This window comes from Syzygium oleosum, unplaced genomic scaffold (assembly GCF_021117445.2).
Source record: "Syzygium oleosum isolate NSW1041296 unplaced genomic scaffold, Sole_v2.1 Sole_v2.04, whole genome shotgun sequence".
NCBI lineage: Eukaryota > Viridiplantae > Streptophyta > Magnoliopsida > Myrtales > Myrtaceae > Syzygium > Syzygium oleosum.
The window spans coordinates 3,990,208-4,004,829 of NW_026607488.1; the positions used below are offsets into that span (position 1 = coordinate 3,990,208).

General features: G+C 38.2%; 1 protein-coding gene across 4 annotated transcripts; it reads right to left on the bottom strand.

The window, feature by feature from the left end:
* Positions 1-579: 579 nt before the first annotated feature.
* On the bottom strand, positions 580-9,423 carry LOC115674327 (TMV resistance protein N-like). 4 transcript variants are annotated; one of them, XM_056310926.1, is made up of 9 exons: positions 8,812-8,851; positions 6,695-6,794; positions 5,690-6,456; positions 5,243-5,524; positions 3,705-5,150; positions 2,394-2,513; positions 1,461-2,168; positions 971-1,388; positions 580-891 (listed from the first exon to the last, which is right to left on the bottom strand). In XM_056310926.1, exons 3-8 carry the CDS (start codon positions 6,428-6,430, stop codon positions 1,149-1,151), a joined length of 3,537 nt encoding a protein of 1,178 aa, XP_056166901.1. In that variant the 5' UTR covers positions 6,431-6,456; positions 6,695-6,794; positions 8,812-8,851; the 3' UTR covers positions 580-891; positions 971-1,148. The 4 variants fall into 4 exon arrangements, with proteins under 4 accessions (XP_056166901.1, XP_056166900.1, XP_056166899.1 ...); XM_056310925.1 differs by having other exon boundaries at positions 2,412-2,513; positions 5,690-6,794; positions 8,812-9,423; XM_056310924.1 differs by having other exon boundaries at positions 5,690-6,794; positions 8,812-9,423.
* Positions 9,424-14,622: the final 5,199 nt, after the last annotated feature.

A 14,622-nucleotide genomic window follows, 5' to 3' on the forward strand; every position in this document is an offset into this window, starting at 1 on the left:
GAATTAAATGAAGAAAAAATTCCTACAGGGATTTCATATAAAGTGCCTTCTAGGTCATCATGCTCACTTATCCCGGAAACAGAGCATGAGAGAATATTTTGCAATTGAATTAGTGAAACGGAAGACCAAGTAACATCCTCCTTATATGATTGATCCTATATTGCTCCGAAAAGAGTCCATGAATATTCATCCTAGCAAATGTAGGGTAACCCCATGGCCAAGCTCAGTCATGTTTTCAGATTACCAAATAAACTTATAAACACTTCCTTTACAATAGATCACAAAATCTCAAAAGAAGATTTCTTTCAGAAGAAAATAAAGGCAAAGGAAATAATTTGCAGAAATATACACTTCAACCGAAAGAAAGGTTCTTCAAGAACAATGATATGTATAAAGAAACAAACAGAAAGTAATCTGCAATTCTTCGATTGGTTTCATCATAGAGTAAAACAAGGAGATATACAACTTATATTATGGCATATGGAATACCCGAAAGATCAATTATCCGCCTGTGGTTGAATTTAAATTAGGAGAGAACAGTACAGCATCACATAATAGGTGAGTGGCAAGAAAGAAGAATGGAGTAAACTTGCCATTTTAGAAAAAATGAATGCAGTAATAGAACAAGATATTCTTGCAGTTATAAGGTAAACAACTTGACAGAATGGGAATAAAACAAGGGAAGAGGCCAGAAATGAAGAACCGGAAACACCTTTAACAGAATTGAGACAACAGATTGGCTCATGTGAGGAGACAGATGAGCCGCGTTCAAAAACAACTTGTTGGTTTTGAGTCTCCTTAAGAAAAATGTAGGGTACATTCAAGGAAAATAGACTTGGACATATTGGTCTCAAGTCTCTCCGAGAAGTAGAGTTCGTAACCTTGCGTTGCCTGTGACATAAGCACACACAAGAATAATGGTCAGTAGGACACTGAAGAACGTGCACATCTACTAAATATGTTATATTACCTTAGATCTTCCATTTGCTTCGGTGCTTGTTCAAGTTTGCCTTATTGTTCTTATAAATAGCTTGATGTTTGAGGCTCAGCCTTGCCCGAGCTTAAACCTTTGTCCGTCCTTCATCTCAAAATTACGCCCATTATAGTTGTGCCCCATCTTGAACTTGAACGGATTCCCCTTCCAAAACTCAAAGTCGTGCCCCTTCCTGATCAAAGCTGTGCCCTTTCTTGGAGTTGAACCTCTGACCCTTCTTGATCTCAATTTGATGTTTTGTCCTTTCCTGAAGTAGAAGCTGCAACCCCACCTGACCTCTTGCTCTGCCTCTTTCTGCAGGATCCTTTCCTCGGTTTGAAGCGCATCTGGTCCCACTTCCTCTGCCTGTTTTTGCAGGCACCCGGTCAGTCTCCACAGTTCTATCCCTCTTCACCTGGACCAAGTTAAAATTCAACATAAGTTTAAGGACTACACAATTAAGATGGTGCAAATCTTCAGTACTTACATGAGAAAGGTCTCTTTGATCCTCAACTTCAATTGTAGCTTTCCGGGATCTCTCATAATGTTCAACTCCTTCACCCTTTTGGCAACACGATGAGACAACATCATTTTGGTTGACAGGTATTCCAATCTCATCCTTATCCTTCTTCCGATATTCCATACTCACAGTTTTACCTCCATCAACATCACCACAGTGCCCAATCCTTCCATCCCTCATTTGCCTCCTATTTCCCGTGGCCTCAAAACATTCAGCATTGGGCGACTCTGCCTGGAAATTAGATGCAGAGTCCGAGCCTTCATCAGGACCTGAATTGTCACGCTCAGCCCCACCATCATGGGGATACACATCAGTGTTCATTCTCCATTCCTCTCCAAACATTTCCCTAATCTGATCATTATATTCTCCCTCACTGTCAACCCCTCCCTCAACGTACAAATGAATCAATCCTCTTTTAGATGCTTGTTGCACCATTCCCTTCACTTGCTCATCACTTCTGATCTCTGTGGGCAAATCGTTGAATTCACCAGGAGTCTTGTACCACATTCTCTTCGAACAAAAGCCAAATCCTTTCACGTTAGCAATCAATCGTTTATATGTCACTGAATCAGGGGTGACATCTTCATTTTCCCTCGTAATTCCACCAACAAACTCAAGCTGCTTGCTGGACTCCTTTACTCCGAGGTGGAATCTGATTGTGAAGGGAAGTTCCATCTGTGATGTAACAACTTCAATGTGAGAGCCAAACAACATGTGTATTGGATACACGTCAAACCTTTTTGCATATTTACCCAAAATCCAATCCGGTACAGACATCATTCGTTAGTTAGAGACAAATTTAGAATTAAGTACTCAGAAGAGGTTGTAAGGAAATAAAATGAGCAACCTAAGAGTAGAAACAAGAGAGTCATCTCACAATCCTCTCCATTAATCTCTCACCTTTTCCTCTCCTTGTTCCTTTTCCTTTTCAATTTCCTTGTTGCCAGATTCTTTGCTCGTCCTCCAAACCCTAATTTTTTTCCACCAAGCTGTGGCCTTTTTCCCGCCTTCAGTTCCTGTCTGTAAAGTGAGAGAGAATGAGACAGAGTAAGCGAGCGAGAGAGAGGAAGCAACAAAAAAAGGCAACATTTAAAAGGGCTGATATTGATGTGGCTATAGAAAGGAGCATACCTGGCCAAAAATGGAAGCAAAGCTCCCTCTAATATATAAGAATTTCTTTTAAATTGTATATTCTCCTTCACTAGCACAAGAGTACATATTCATAATCCATTCTTGTTTATTTTACATATTGTTTTATTTAGATACTGACCAAAATACAAGAACACGTATTCCACATACATTGTTACTGTTCATTGAGAATGTTTTTTTTTTAAAAAAGTACTTGAGCAACTACTTCTAGCTCTTTACACTTATTCCACCCCTCACCCAAGCTTGCCAGGTGACCCTCACCTGCTGCCGGCGAGGGCCTCGCATGGCCAGCCACACGGAAAAAGGAAAAGAAAGTTTAAAAAAGAAAGAAAAGAAATAAAAATAAATTTAGAAAATAAAAAAATTTGTAAAAGTTGTCCACATCAACGCTTGCCGTACAACGTGGGACAATTGGTATCCACGTTAGCGATTTTTGGCCGAAATTGACCGGAATGACTAAATTGACAAATCATAAAAATGTCTAGGACTAAATTGGCAAATCGTCAAAAAGTTTAGGATTAAATTAGTACAATTGACAGATTTATGACTAAATTGACAAATTGTCAAAAGTTTTCTGATTAAATTGACATTATTGAAAGATTTATAACTAATTAGCCACCGTACAATAATTTAGGACTTTTTAGACCATTTTCGGTGAGGGTGGGGGAATCTTTTATTTTTCAAAGTTGCGGGCTATTGTGCCACAGTACCCAAGTTCGAGAGGGCTAGTGTTACATAATATCCAACACTCAATCATGAAACAGTGAATAATTTTAAAAATTACAATTTATAATACTTTTATATGTGTATTCATTTAATCTATACAAAACAACAATTCAAATTAAAAAAAACATGTAACAGTAATGTATTTGAATTATTTAAAGATACCTCCGATAAAATTTCGTGGTGGATTGAAAAAATATAGTTTAGTTCATGTAAATTTCGGAATAATACTTAAATTTTTACAATTTGTGATGTTTTACCGATTTATAGAATCAAACTGAAACTAGAACAAGTCAATTCACGCACGTCTGCTATATATTGTTGAAAGAGATGTCGCACCTTGTCTGACTTGGATTCAAAGTTTGATTTATCCAGAAGAATCTCCTGTACATAACGCAACAAAGGCATTCCAGGTGGGTCGCTCGGAGTGGAATCTTTGAAAAAGTCTCCACACCCCTGTATTTCGACGAGGCAATCTTCTGGTATATTTGTCCAAGATGGATCAATGCACCTTCTCAATGACATGCATGCTCTGACCTTCAAGGATTTCAGAGACTCTAGATGCTCTAGGCCCCAAACATCAGTAAGTTCATTGCACTGTTGGATTTCCAATTTCTCCAGGTTTCTCATACGATCTAACCAATTTATTGTTGCCAGAGATGCGCACCCAAAAACGAAGAAGGACTCCAATTTTTCCGAAAAAGAAAAAGATATATTAACTAGATCTGGACAAGATGACAGGTGAGCTTGCCGTAGGTTCTCTGAAGAAATGGTTAATCTCTGAAGCAGTTCGCAACTGTGAACAGTTAAGCTCTCCAGTCCAGGAAGTCTATCGAGTGGAATGTCTTCCACTTCAACATAATAGAACTCTAAAGTCGTCAAATTTCTCAATATCAAGCTGGAGGGAAGTAAATCTGCCCACTTGAAGCTAGAGCATAGTAAATCCAATCTCAGCAGAGAGGACGAAAGCTTTCCATCGGTTTTTAGGTCTAGGCGAGACAAAGAATCCAACTCTGGAGGTGATGAAGCATGTTGATGAAGCATGTTGTTTGTCCTTGAGGGAAGTTCCGACGACTCTTGAATCTCATGACAATTTCTTAAGTTTAGTGCTTGGAGGTGATGAAGCACGTCGATGTTCCTGGGAATTTCACAAATTTGGGTGCTAGTTAAATTTAGGATTCTAAAACATGATAGATCTACAATTCCAACGGGAGTTTCACTTGTCGTTTCATCACACACCGAGAGATCTAGCTCTTCAAGAATTTCCAACATGCTGATGCCACTAGGTAACTGCCAAACATGATGCTCCGAAGAATATGATCCATTTTTTGGTAAACTCAATAAGCGTAATGATCTTAACTTTCCAATGAATTTGGGAAATTCCATCATAGTCTTGTCCGTCAGAAGAAAAGACTCAAGTTTCAATAGTCCATTCATAGAGTTTGGAAGTTTGGCAATGCTCGTTTTTGATAAGTCTAACTCCATCAATGAGGTTAAATTCCCAAGTGAGCTTGGAAGTTCACTCAACCCAGAACACCCCCTCAATGAGAAGCGCACAAGCTTCACTAATGCCCCCACTTCTTCTGGCAAATTTGTAAGACCCTCGCACCATTCAATCTCTAACTCAATCAACAACTCTATATCTCTAATGAAGCTTTCAATTCTCTTTAGCCTGTTGCAGTGCGCAAGAGTCAACCTCTTTAAACTTAAGCATTTAGAGAAGTCTGGGATTGTCGTTATGCCACCACATTGAGTAAGAGCCAAAACTTTCAAATTCCGTGCCATCTGTAAAATAAAAATGAATGGCATGTCAAGTGTAAGAACCATGCATTGTACACACTGTGACTATCATACGAGAATTAGAGCATGTAATTTACCTTGATCAAGTCCCATGCTTTTGCATCATCGGTGAAGCTAGCATTGTGAAGTTTAAAAACAACAAGATGATTCAAATACATATTGTCTCCCCTCAAATCCCAATGAGGAGAATGCCAAGAAATCCATCTCAACTTTGAACAACACTCTGCAAAGTCTGCAGCATAAGTTCCGTTGCCTAACTTGAGGAGTCTTAGGTTTTCTAACCTTTCAAACTCTTCATGTTTAATCTCTATGGTGTAATTCAATCCATCTATGTCGATCCCTTGAACCTCTTCCTTCCTCTGCAAGTGAAATTTCGGAATGATGTGAAGAAGTTTGTCAACTTTTAACTACTATGTTTTACAACTCGAACGGGAAGGAAAAAAATGATAAAAACATAAACAAAAAAGGAACCCTTAAATTCAAGATATACAACTTCAATTTAATAATGGGACCTTCTTACTGACCTCTTTGCTTTTTATGACTCCGCGGGCCTCTTCTGCAACCCACAACCTACTCCGCTTTCCTGGGTTGGATGGACTTTCTTGACGGACAATATGCTTTCCCAGGTTTATTAATTGATTATGCATCCACAACTTATTGTTATCCAATATCTTTATCAAGCACCTCTTGGTAAGAACATCAATTCCTATTGCAGGAAAAAATTTACAATCGTCCCATATGTAAGTTGCATCAGTTTTCTTCTCATTGAAAAGGAAGCATGCTATATCGAGAAAAATTTGTTGTTCACCATATTCTAGGTCATCATAGCTAATTTTCAACTTATCTAGAATCTTTTTCCCAGGTTCTTCCCTTAACATGACCAACATATTATCCCAAAAATCTTCCTTTTTCCCCTTAAGCAATGAACCTACCACTTCAATTGCCAAAGGAAGCCCTTCCATAAGTAAGACAATTTCACATGAACGTTCATGATAATCATCCGAAGGAAAGTCTCTATCAAAGGCATGCCAACAAAAAAGCTGAAGCGCAGGAGTATCATCCATCTTTAGAATCTCATATGGATGAATATCACCTTCAAATCCCCCAACTGGAAGAATATCTTTATCTCTCGTAGTAATGATTATCCTAGATCCTTGAACTAATTTGGAATTTCCTATAAGACTCTTGATGGGCACTTTCTCATCAACATCATCGAGGACCACAAGGACTTTCTTATTACTGAGTGTTGCTCCAATCCTCCTCATTCCTTCTTCACAATCGTCGATTTTCTCTACAGATCCAAAACCACCAATGTCAGATATTATTTTCTTCTGCAACTGAACTATGCCCTCTTTGGTCGACCTTTCTCGAACATCCTCAAGGAAGCTACAATACTTTCCAAAGTGGGCACATAGTTTATTGAAGAGGACCTTGGCAATAGTTGTTTTACCCATACCACCCATTCCGTAAATTTCAATGAACCGCACATCAAGTTGTTTCACATCTAATAATTCTGTCAAGTCATTTACCCGATCATCATGTCCAACTAAATGTTTAGGCACTGATTTTTGTTTAATCTTCAACTCCTTCAAAACCTTTTCAACAACCAATTTGACAATTGTTGCTTGGCTGCCATGTATGAAAGCGCTTTCATTAGCTGACTAGATTAATTACATACCCATGCATCATCGATGGGTTTGTCAAAATCTTAACTTGCAAATATTGAAGTACATCACGAACAATATCTAAGTACACTGAAAAATCAGTATACACTAATTTAGTAGAATTCACATGATACATTTTTCATATATGATTAGAGAAATTTCTGAAAACTGTAGTATTGGTTTACCCGATGGCAAAGTTACTAAGTGGCTATTATATCATGCATAAGCAAAATGTCGGCATTTATAGCTCAGCCTAAAAAAAAATTCAGCACTTGTAATAGGAAAATCATGATCCGAGGTAATGTAGACAAATCCAACGCCATCCATTGAACATCTACAGTTTGGTGAAGAAAAATATAATCCCGATTCCTGTAACTATTTCCCAGCGCCAGCAGTATACTCATTGTAATAATTTTCATTGCTTAATTTATGCATGTTAGTCTTCTATGAATCTGATTATGTCAAATATAAGGCATTTAAAGAGCTGTGTCACATTAAGATTCGTTCAAAATTGAAAACCGAGGAACCGGACTCCCATGGGGTTAATGCGGTGGTTAAAGAATGAAGATCTGAACGTGGATTAGGCGCACAACATCGATTTGATTCTCCTCACCATCAAGTGCATACATTCCTATGTTTGGGCCACATATCTGGGTTTTGGGATGCACCTTTCCTTGTTCATTGAGTTAGTAGGATAAGTCAATGTTTCGGAATTTGGAATTTACGTATCTACGGTGCACTTCCTTGTCCATATCCGTCTTATGTTTTAGAATCCAAGATTCTCAAGCGACTTGGTGTCACATTTGACTACAAAACCCAAAAGCATAAGAGATTGCCAACTCTGCATTGTGCAAAGACAGCTCATTTACATTGGTGAAGGTAATGGGCCGCCCACAATGCTATAATAATGCATACTACGTGTTTTACCGTATGTTACATTTAAAGTTATCAATTGACAGCTAAATTATGTGTTGTTATTGATGAGTGATGATAAGCTAATGAGCCATGTGGCCCAGTACTCATTTCCACCTTTTTTTTACTGTGGATTAGATTAGATGGGTGATTACTATATCAAGGCTTTTTAGTTTGCCTAAGACAACCCCGAAGAAAGGTGAAAATAAAAATAATAATAAGTTGCAAAAACCATTTTCCACGTGTATCAACTTGCATCTCCACATTTTGCCATGTACAAATGGAACCCCTAATTTTCACATTTTCTGTTTCAAATTGCATGTGTCGCCCTGAATTATTAGTCCTGTTGTCATTTTCTTATCAAATCACCCTCCCCGCTCTCCTCAACCTGTCACCATCGACCTTCAGTCGTCACCCATCCTCGACCGCTGTCTACTGGTCCGCTACTCGTGCTGGTGTGAAGTTCCGGCACCCCTTACATCTCTCTCTCTCTCTCTCTCTCTCTCTCTCTCTTTGCACGGCCACACCAATTGGAGGCCTCTGCGCCGTCACCGACCTCAGATCAGAGGCCCGCAATGACCATCGCCTCCGTGCCGGCCCAGATCGATGTTGCCTAGCCTCGATTTGGACCTCCCATGAGCTCTGCGGAGCTCGAGGCCCCGAGATGACCGCCCAGTCATTCTTTACATGCTATTAGGGAGCTCTAGCTTCTGCTGAATATTTAGGCATGATTTTTCTTCACCAAATCTTAGTTTTCTTATGTGATTGGTGTTTCTTAAGGAGCACTCAGAAATTTGTAAAATAAAGTTGGCACCAGAGGCGATCCCTGATTTCTTTTTTTTATCTATTCCCCGTAGATGGAGAATGAAAACTGGTATTCTACTCGCGAGGGTAAATAGACTTTTTGGGTTAGAATTATTGATGATGGAGATCAGTATGTGCAAAATCTGAAATTGATTTTGGTAGGGATCATAAAAAAGTTCTAAATATTGTCCTTTAAGAATCGTTTTATTCCATAAAGCAGAAAGAAAAGAAAAGAAAAACTAGGTACGAATCTTTAAAAGTTTTACCTTTGGTCCTTTTTCACCTTCCATCCCTTGATTTCATCGACCTTCGCCAGAGCCTCTCTCCACGCCTCGACTTCCTTAGGAGACTCTTTCTCATGCCTCGAAAAGTCTTCAGTGTACAGTTGAGTCTTGAGCTTAATATCATTAGGTTCCACATGAAAAAAAATGGGAAAAATACTTTTTTGACCCTCCGACTCAGAGAAGTTGTGTCTTATGTGCACAAGTTCACGGAGGCACCATTTACTAGAAGCATAAGTCGGAGAGAAGATGGGTATGTAGAGTGTGCAGCTGTTGATAGCATGTAGAAGGTTGCCACCAATCTCTTCACCGACGGGAAGTTTTTCTTCATCCCTGAATACATGGACTCCGGCATCTACCAATCGGTCATAGAGGAAGTCAGTGAAATTATGACGAGTGTCCTCTCCTCTGAAATTCAGGAACACATCATACTCATCTTTTAATGCTGGAGCAGCATCAATACTCGTTCTGGCCTCCGAGTTTGCCATAGCTAGCAAGCTTATGACTTCAGATAGCTCTCTCCCGTAACGAGGAAAACAGGTCGTTGTGGCGTGGCTTAGATAAGAAATGAACTGAGGTTGTGGATATGAACTGGGCAAGTGAGTGCCAATACCTAAAATACTTGGCTGGCTCACTTTAAAGTCAAACTTAATTGGGTGTTTCTCACCTAACGTTCTGCATTAGCAAGTGGACACCGGTGAAGGTGTCCAAAACCTTTTAACAAGTTCGGAAATTTTTAAAGACTCATTGTTAGACCATAAAGGCCAATCGGAAATTCTTTTAGTTTTTTTGGGATGAAGGCACCATTCCTTTCAACTATCGCAAAATGTTCAATCAAATCTCTCAATTCTTTTTGCGCAATTAGGTTTATAAACTGCATATTTTTATTCGAGTTGATTCTTCAATTAAAATTATAAATGGAGATGCTGGCGTCACCATTAGATGCTGATGTTGCACCTTATGGGGAAATTATAATATATAAAATTGTTTTCAAAATTTTTAAAAAAAATAAAACTCTGGAAAGAACAAAAATCCTCGAAACAAAAAAAAAAAACAAAGAAAAATCAAGAGGAAAAGGGGAAGGATAGTGCAGTCAGGTGGCAAGGGTTGCGGCCCGCTTTTAGATCTTCAACAAGGGGGCAGTCCTCACCCAGATCAGAGGCGAGGTAGTTCCCTCCATCGCTTCCGCTTGCATGTTGAAGAAGTTTGACGAGAGCTGCTTTGCTGGATTTTGAGGTGGTCGACGTCGCAAAGCTCAAGGACGTGGAGAGGCATGTGCTCAGGGACAGCCTGTTGAAGGAAATCGGCGAGGACAATCTCCCACTTCTCCAAAAGATTCCTGATGTTAGAAATATATTGTCTAATTCTGAGTATCTCTCGTATCAGAATAACGAGATTAATATGATCCGAGAGATATTCAGAATTAGAATAACGAAATTATGATATAAGAGATATGCAGAATCAAATAATATATCCCTGACACTGACTGAGTACAGAGGACCGAGGTGAGAGAAGAACGCAATCGTATAATTATAGACAAAACTAAAAGGACCCAAACGCATTTCTCGTGATTTTTGTGAATTAATTTGGTTATTGCAGAACGAATTCGTTTATAGGCAAAACAAATGCCATCCAGATTACAGTAAACCGCTTTTAGATGGAGAGGCCTCCATTTTTTCTCTTCTTTTTCTTTTCAAATTTTTATTAACTAAAATTGTGAAAACTGCAACATAAGATGCCATGTCAGCATTTAACGAAAGTGTCAGAATCTCTATTTGCATTTTCAACGGAATGACCAACTTGAGCAATATATACACACACCCAAATTGCATAAAAAAGTGTTGAGGAACTTGATTGAACATTTTGCATAAGATAAAGTTCGTCAATCAATTTACACAAGGCCAATAATCGATGCAACACGTGGCATTATCGAGAACTATTTTTGGAATGATATTTTCTAGAGCTTTGAAGCTTTAATGACGGGCTTGCAATCGCTTCTCATTGTGGTACGGAAGGCATTTTGCATCGTAATATGATTTACACACTGAACTATTTTGTGACAAATTGTACGTATAAGATATTAACAACAATTCATTGATGAGAATTCCAAAAGTCCCTTTCCCAAGGCGCCCGTTTGTCAAAGTCCGCACAAAAAAGTCTATTTAATTGCCATAATAAAGGTGATGTGGAGGAGAAAACTTTCCATTCCCATCCCTGTATCGCATGACTAAACGAAACGGGCTTTGGGGGAAGATCCGAAGGCTTCAAGCGGCACAAAGCGATATACTCTTCGGGTGGAAAACTAAGATGGAACCAACCACCCCCAAAAAAATTCAACAAAATCACCACGTGTTCCAGCTAATCACCAAATTTTCTGGGGAAAATCCAATTTTTCCCGCGAAAGCGAAAGGAACACGAAAATGTAAAAAAAGAAAAAGACAGAAGACTGGACGGAGCAGCCCCATTACTCCCAAGCAAATGCACCACGGTGCTCATGGAGATAACGTACGCCTCCGTGCGCTCTCGCCTCACTCCCTGAATTCGTCCACTTCCTCCTCCTCCTCCATTCCTCACTCGTGCCCCATCAAGGTCACGGCACCGGATTGCGTTGCCATCGTCGTCAGTGGCGGCTCCTCTTACCTTGTCCGATCGATGGTTGTCATGCCGACAATAGTTGAAGGTCCTAATTAAACATTTTGTAACAGATTTGAGACTCACGATAGCTCTGTGTTTTTTTTTTTTGTGCATATGATGAGGCTAGTCAATCAACTTACGCAAGGTCAATAGCCTGTGCAATGCACAATATTATCAAGAACTATTTCAGGAATGGTATTTTCTAACGCTTTGAAGCTTTAATGACTACTTTTAAACACTACTAATTGCTTAAGGGAAGACATTTTGCATTAAAATATTACGTAGTCGCTAAGTATTTTGCCATATGCAAAGAACCAAAACTGAACAAGCCTACCTCATTATAATTTTTTGCAATCATTCAGGGTTAGTTCATCTCTCTCCTCTTCCTTCACGTATCTATGTAATGTAGAAGGATATATAAAGAATGTGCCACAAATAAAGAATGTACATGGTCCCTATAATCCTATCATCATTAATTCTTAGCTCACCAAAAAGAGCCCATGTTTGCATTATTAATTCTTAGCTCTTCAACTTGCTCCTAAAGTTTCTTTTTCGTTTTATTTTTCGGGTGATAGTTTCTGACAATTAAATGTTGGATGACTTATTTCTGACATGTAGTTTAAGGCAATGCCTAGCAAGACATTTGTCTCTGTCTACAATTGCTAGGACATGAACAGAATAAAAACATAATCGTTGCAGTAAAATGGATTTGTTTATATAGCTCTTGTAAGGTTCCGTTTGGAATCTCTAAGGTATCCTCCTTAGAGGCCCAAATGGGGTCGTATTCCCTACTACCACGGGAAGACAAAGATAGGGGTAGCAATTGGGGGCCTTTGAGTGGTGAAAGTAAACACCACGTCAGCTTAGGTTGATTACCTCCAGGCTGACAGGTATAGTAGACTCCCTCACTTGGAGTGACAAAAAGAGAGCTTCACAGCTCCTGCGGTGTTGGCTTGTGCTTCGCAAAGTGCTTTGTAACCAGCTTGCCAACACCAGGGGTAAGCTAAAACATAGTGGAGAAGAGGAACCAAATCCTAAAAAGAATGAATAGTTAAAACAAGTGTTAAGAGGGATTTCTTTTTTCTGTTTTGGACTTCGAGTGAAGTGCTCATGGGATGAAGAGAAAACATAGCTGGATTTCTCATGTAATTAATTGATCTGCCTCTGATGAGGCAAAATGCCAGCAGGTTTTTGCAGAATTTTGTACTCTCAAGTGGTTTTATCTTTTTTTAATTTTTCGGTGTAAACTTTTGATTCTCACTTTGAAAGTTGGTAATCTTCCGTTCTAAACCTTTTAACAATTTTCCATTTTAATTCTAAACTTTTTAATCATGATAATTTAGTTCTAAACATTTTTATGATTTGCCAATTTAGTTCTACCGGCCAAATTTTGTCGAAAATCATTGACATGGCGATCTTGTCAACACTGGGCATCCTACGTAGCACGGTCAGCACTAACGCTGACAATTTTTTGCAATTTTTTGATTTTTTAAAATTTTCCTGAATTTTTTATTCTTTTTCTTTTTTATTTTAGTTTTTCCAACCTCCTTGGCTAATCCTCGCTAAGATTTGGCGAGGACTGGTGAGGCCAACCCTTGCCTAGACCAGGCGAGGGTCAAGCAGCGACCTCGCCAGCAGAAGGTTGGAAAAAAAATAAAAGAAAAAAATTAAAAAAATTTCAAAAATTGTTCACATCGGTGCTAGTTGTGCCACATAGGATTGTTGGCACTATCAAGACCGCCATGTTAGTGATTTCCAAAATAGCTAGAAGGACTGAATTGACAAATCATTAAAAGGTTTAAGATTAAATTGATATAATTGAAAGTCTATGATTGAATTGGAAATTTTTTTTATAATGTTTAGGACTAAATTGACAAAATTAAAAGGTTTAGGACTGATTTGGCATGAGTGATATAAGTTTAGAACTTTTATGATAATTTCCCCTAAGAAAATGTGACAATATGAGAGAGAAAAGAAGAAGAATCTTTACTAAGTATCTAATTCAACTTTTCTTTATGTACCTTCATATTTATCATTATTATTCTTCTTATCTTGGTCAATCAGTTTCGTATCTGTTGACACTTAAATTTTGGCAACCCGTTTAGTCATTCATTACATAAAAAGTCAAGAGTCAACCATGATCCTTAAACAAAAATATTAATTGAATTGCATTTAGACATTAGAAGCATTTTAATTAAATTAGGCCAACAAAAATTTCATTTTAATTGGTTTGGCCTTAGTAATTATTAGTATCACTAAATTAATTTCATTGTCACATAATCATTAATCATGCAAAACTTTAGGATATGCATGTCATTAGATTAGATGCGTCACATCAAAATAAAAATACAAATGATTTCATTGCATTTAATTAAGATTGCATTCATCCATGTTTCATAATTAGAAATTCATATCTTCCGTGCATTAGGAATCACGTCGTAATTTAAGAAAGCATAAACTTTATTTAGTGTAGGTTTAGAATTTAACATATATTATTTCCTGATTTGTTAAAGTCATCACGTAGATTTAGGCAGTTTTCTATTTTAACTCATAAAGAAAATCTCAAAAAAATATTGCATCCATATATCATATAGATGACATTAAATTGTAGAATTAATTAACTAGTTCTATAATATTCATGTTGCATGTTGCACGTCATCTAGAGAGCCACATATTTTTGGGATTGATTTTTAATAACCGCATCATGTAGATAGAATTAATTAGCATTGCATAACCATATTTACAATTCATGTCTAGGTCTTGCATATATTACATAGTTTTTTGCTTCTTAGTTGTAGTATCTTGTAAAATACTTGGTCAATTGTTCGATAATAAAGCTTTGCTTCTTATTTATTGCTTTGATTATTGAGTGCTACATTTTTGTTTGCACACCCGCATGATCACCCATTACATGTTAGTGCAAGCGAGAGAAAGGGGGAAGGGGGGGATGAGGGATCGATCCAACATAGCGACAAGTGCAGGTGGTGATCATCATGACTTCGATAGTGGGTTGGCTTCACTGGAGGATAGCGACAGCATACTATGCAGCTGAGGAGGAGAACTAATAATCTCTACCAACTTATAATGCCATTACAATGAGATTGTGAGCACTCGCTCAATTACTCGCTCTGTATGTGACTCTATCTATACTTCTCTTACCTA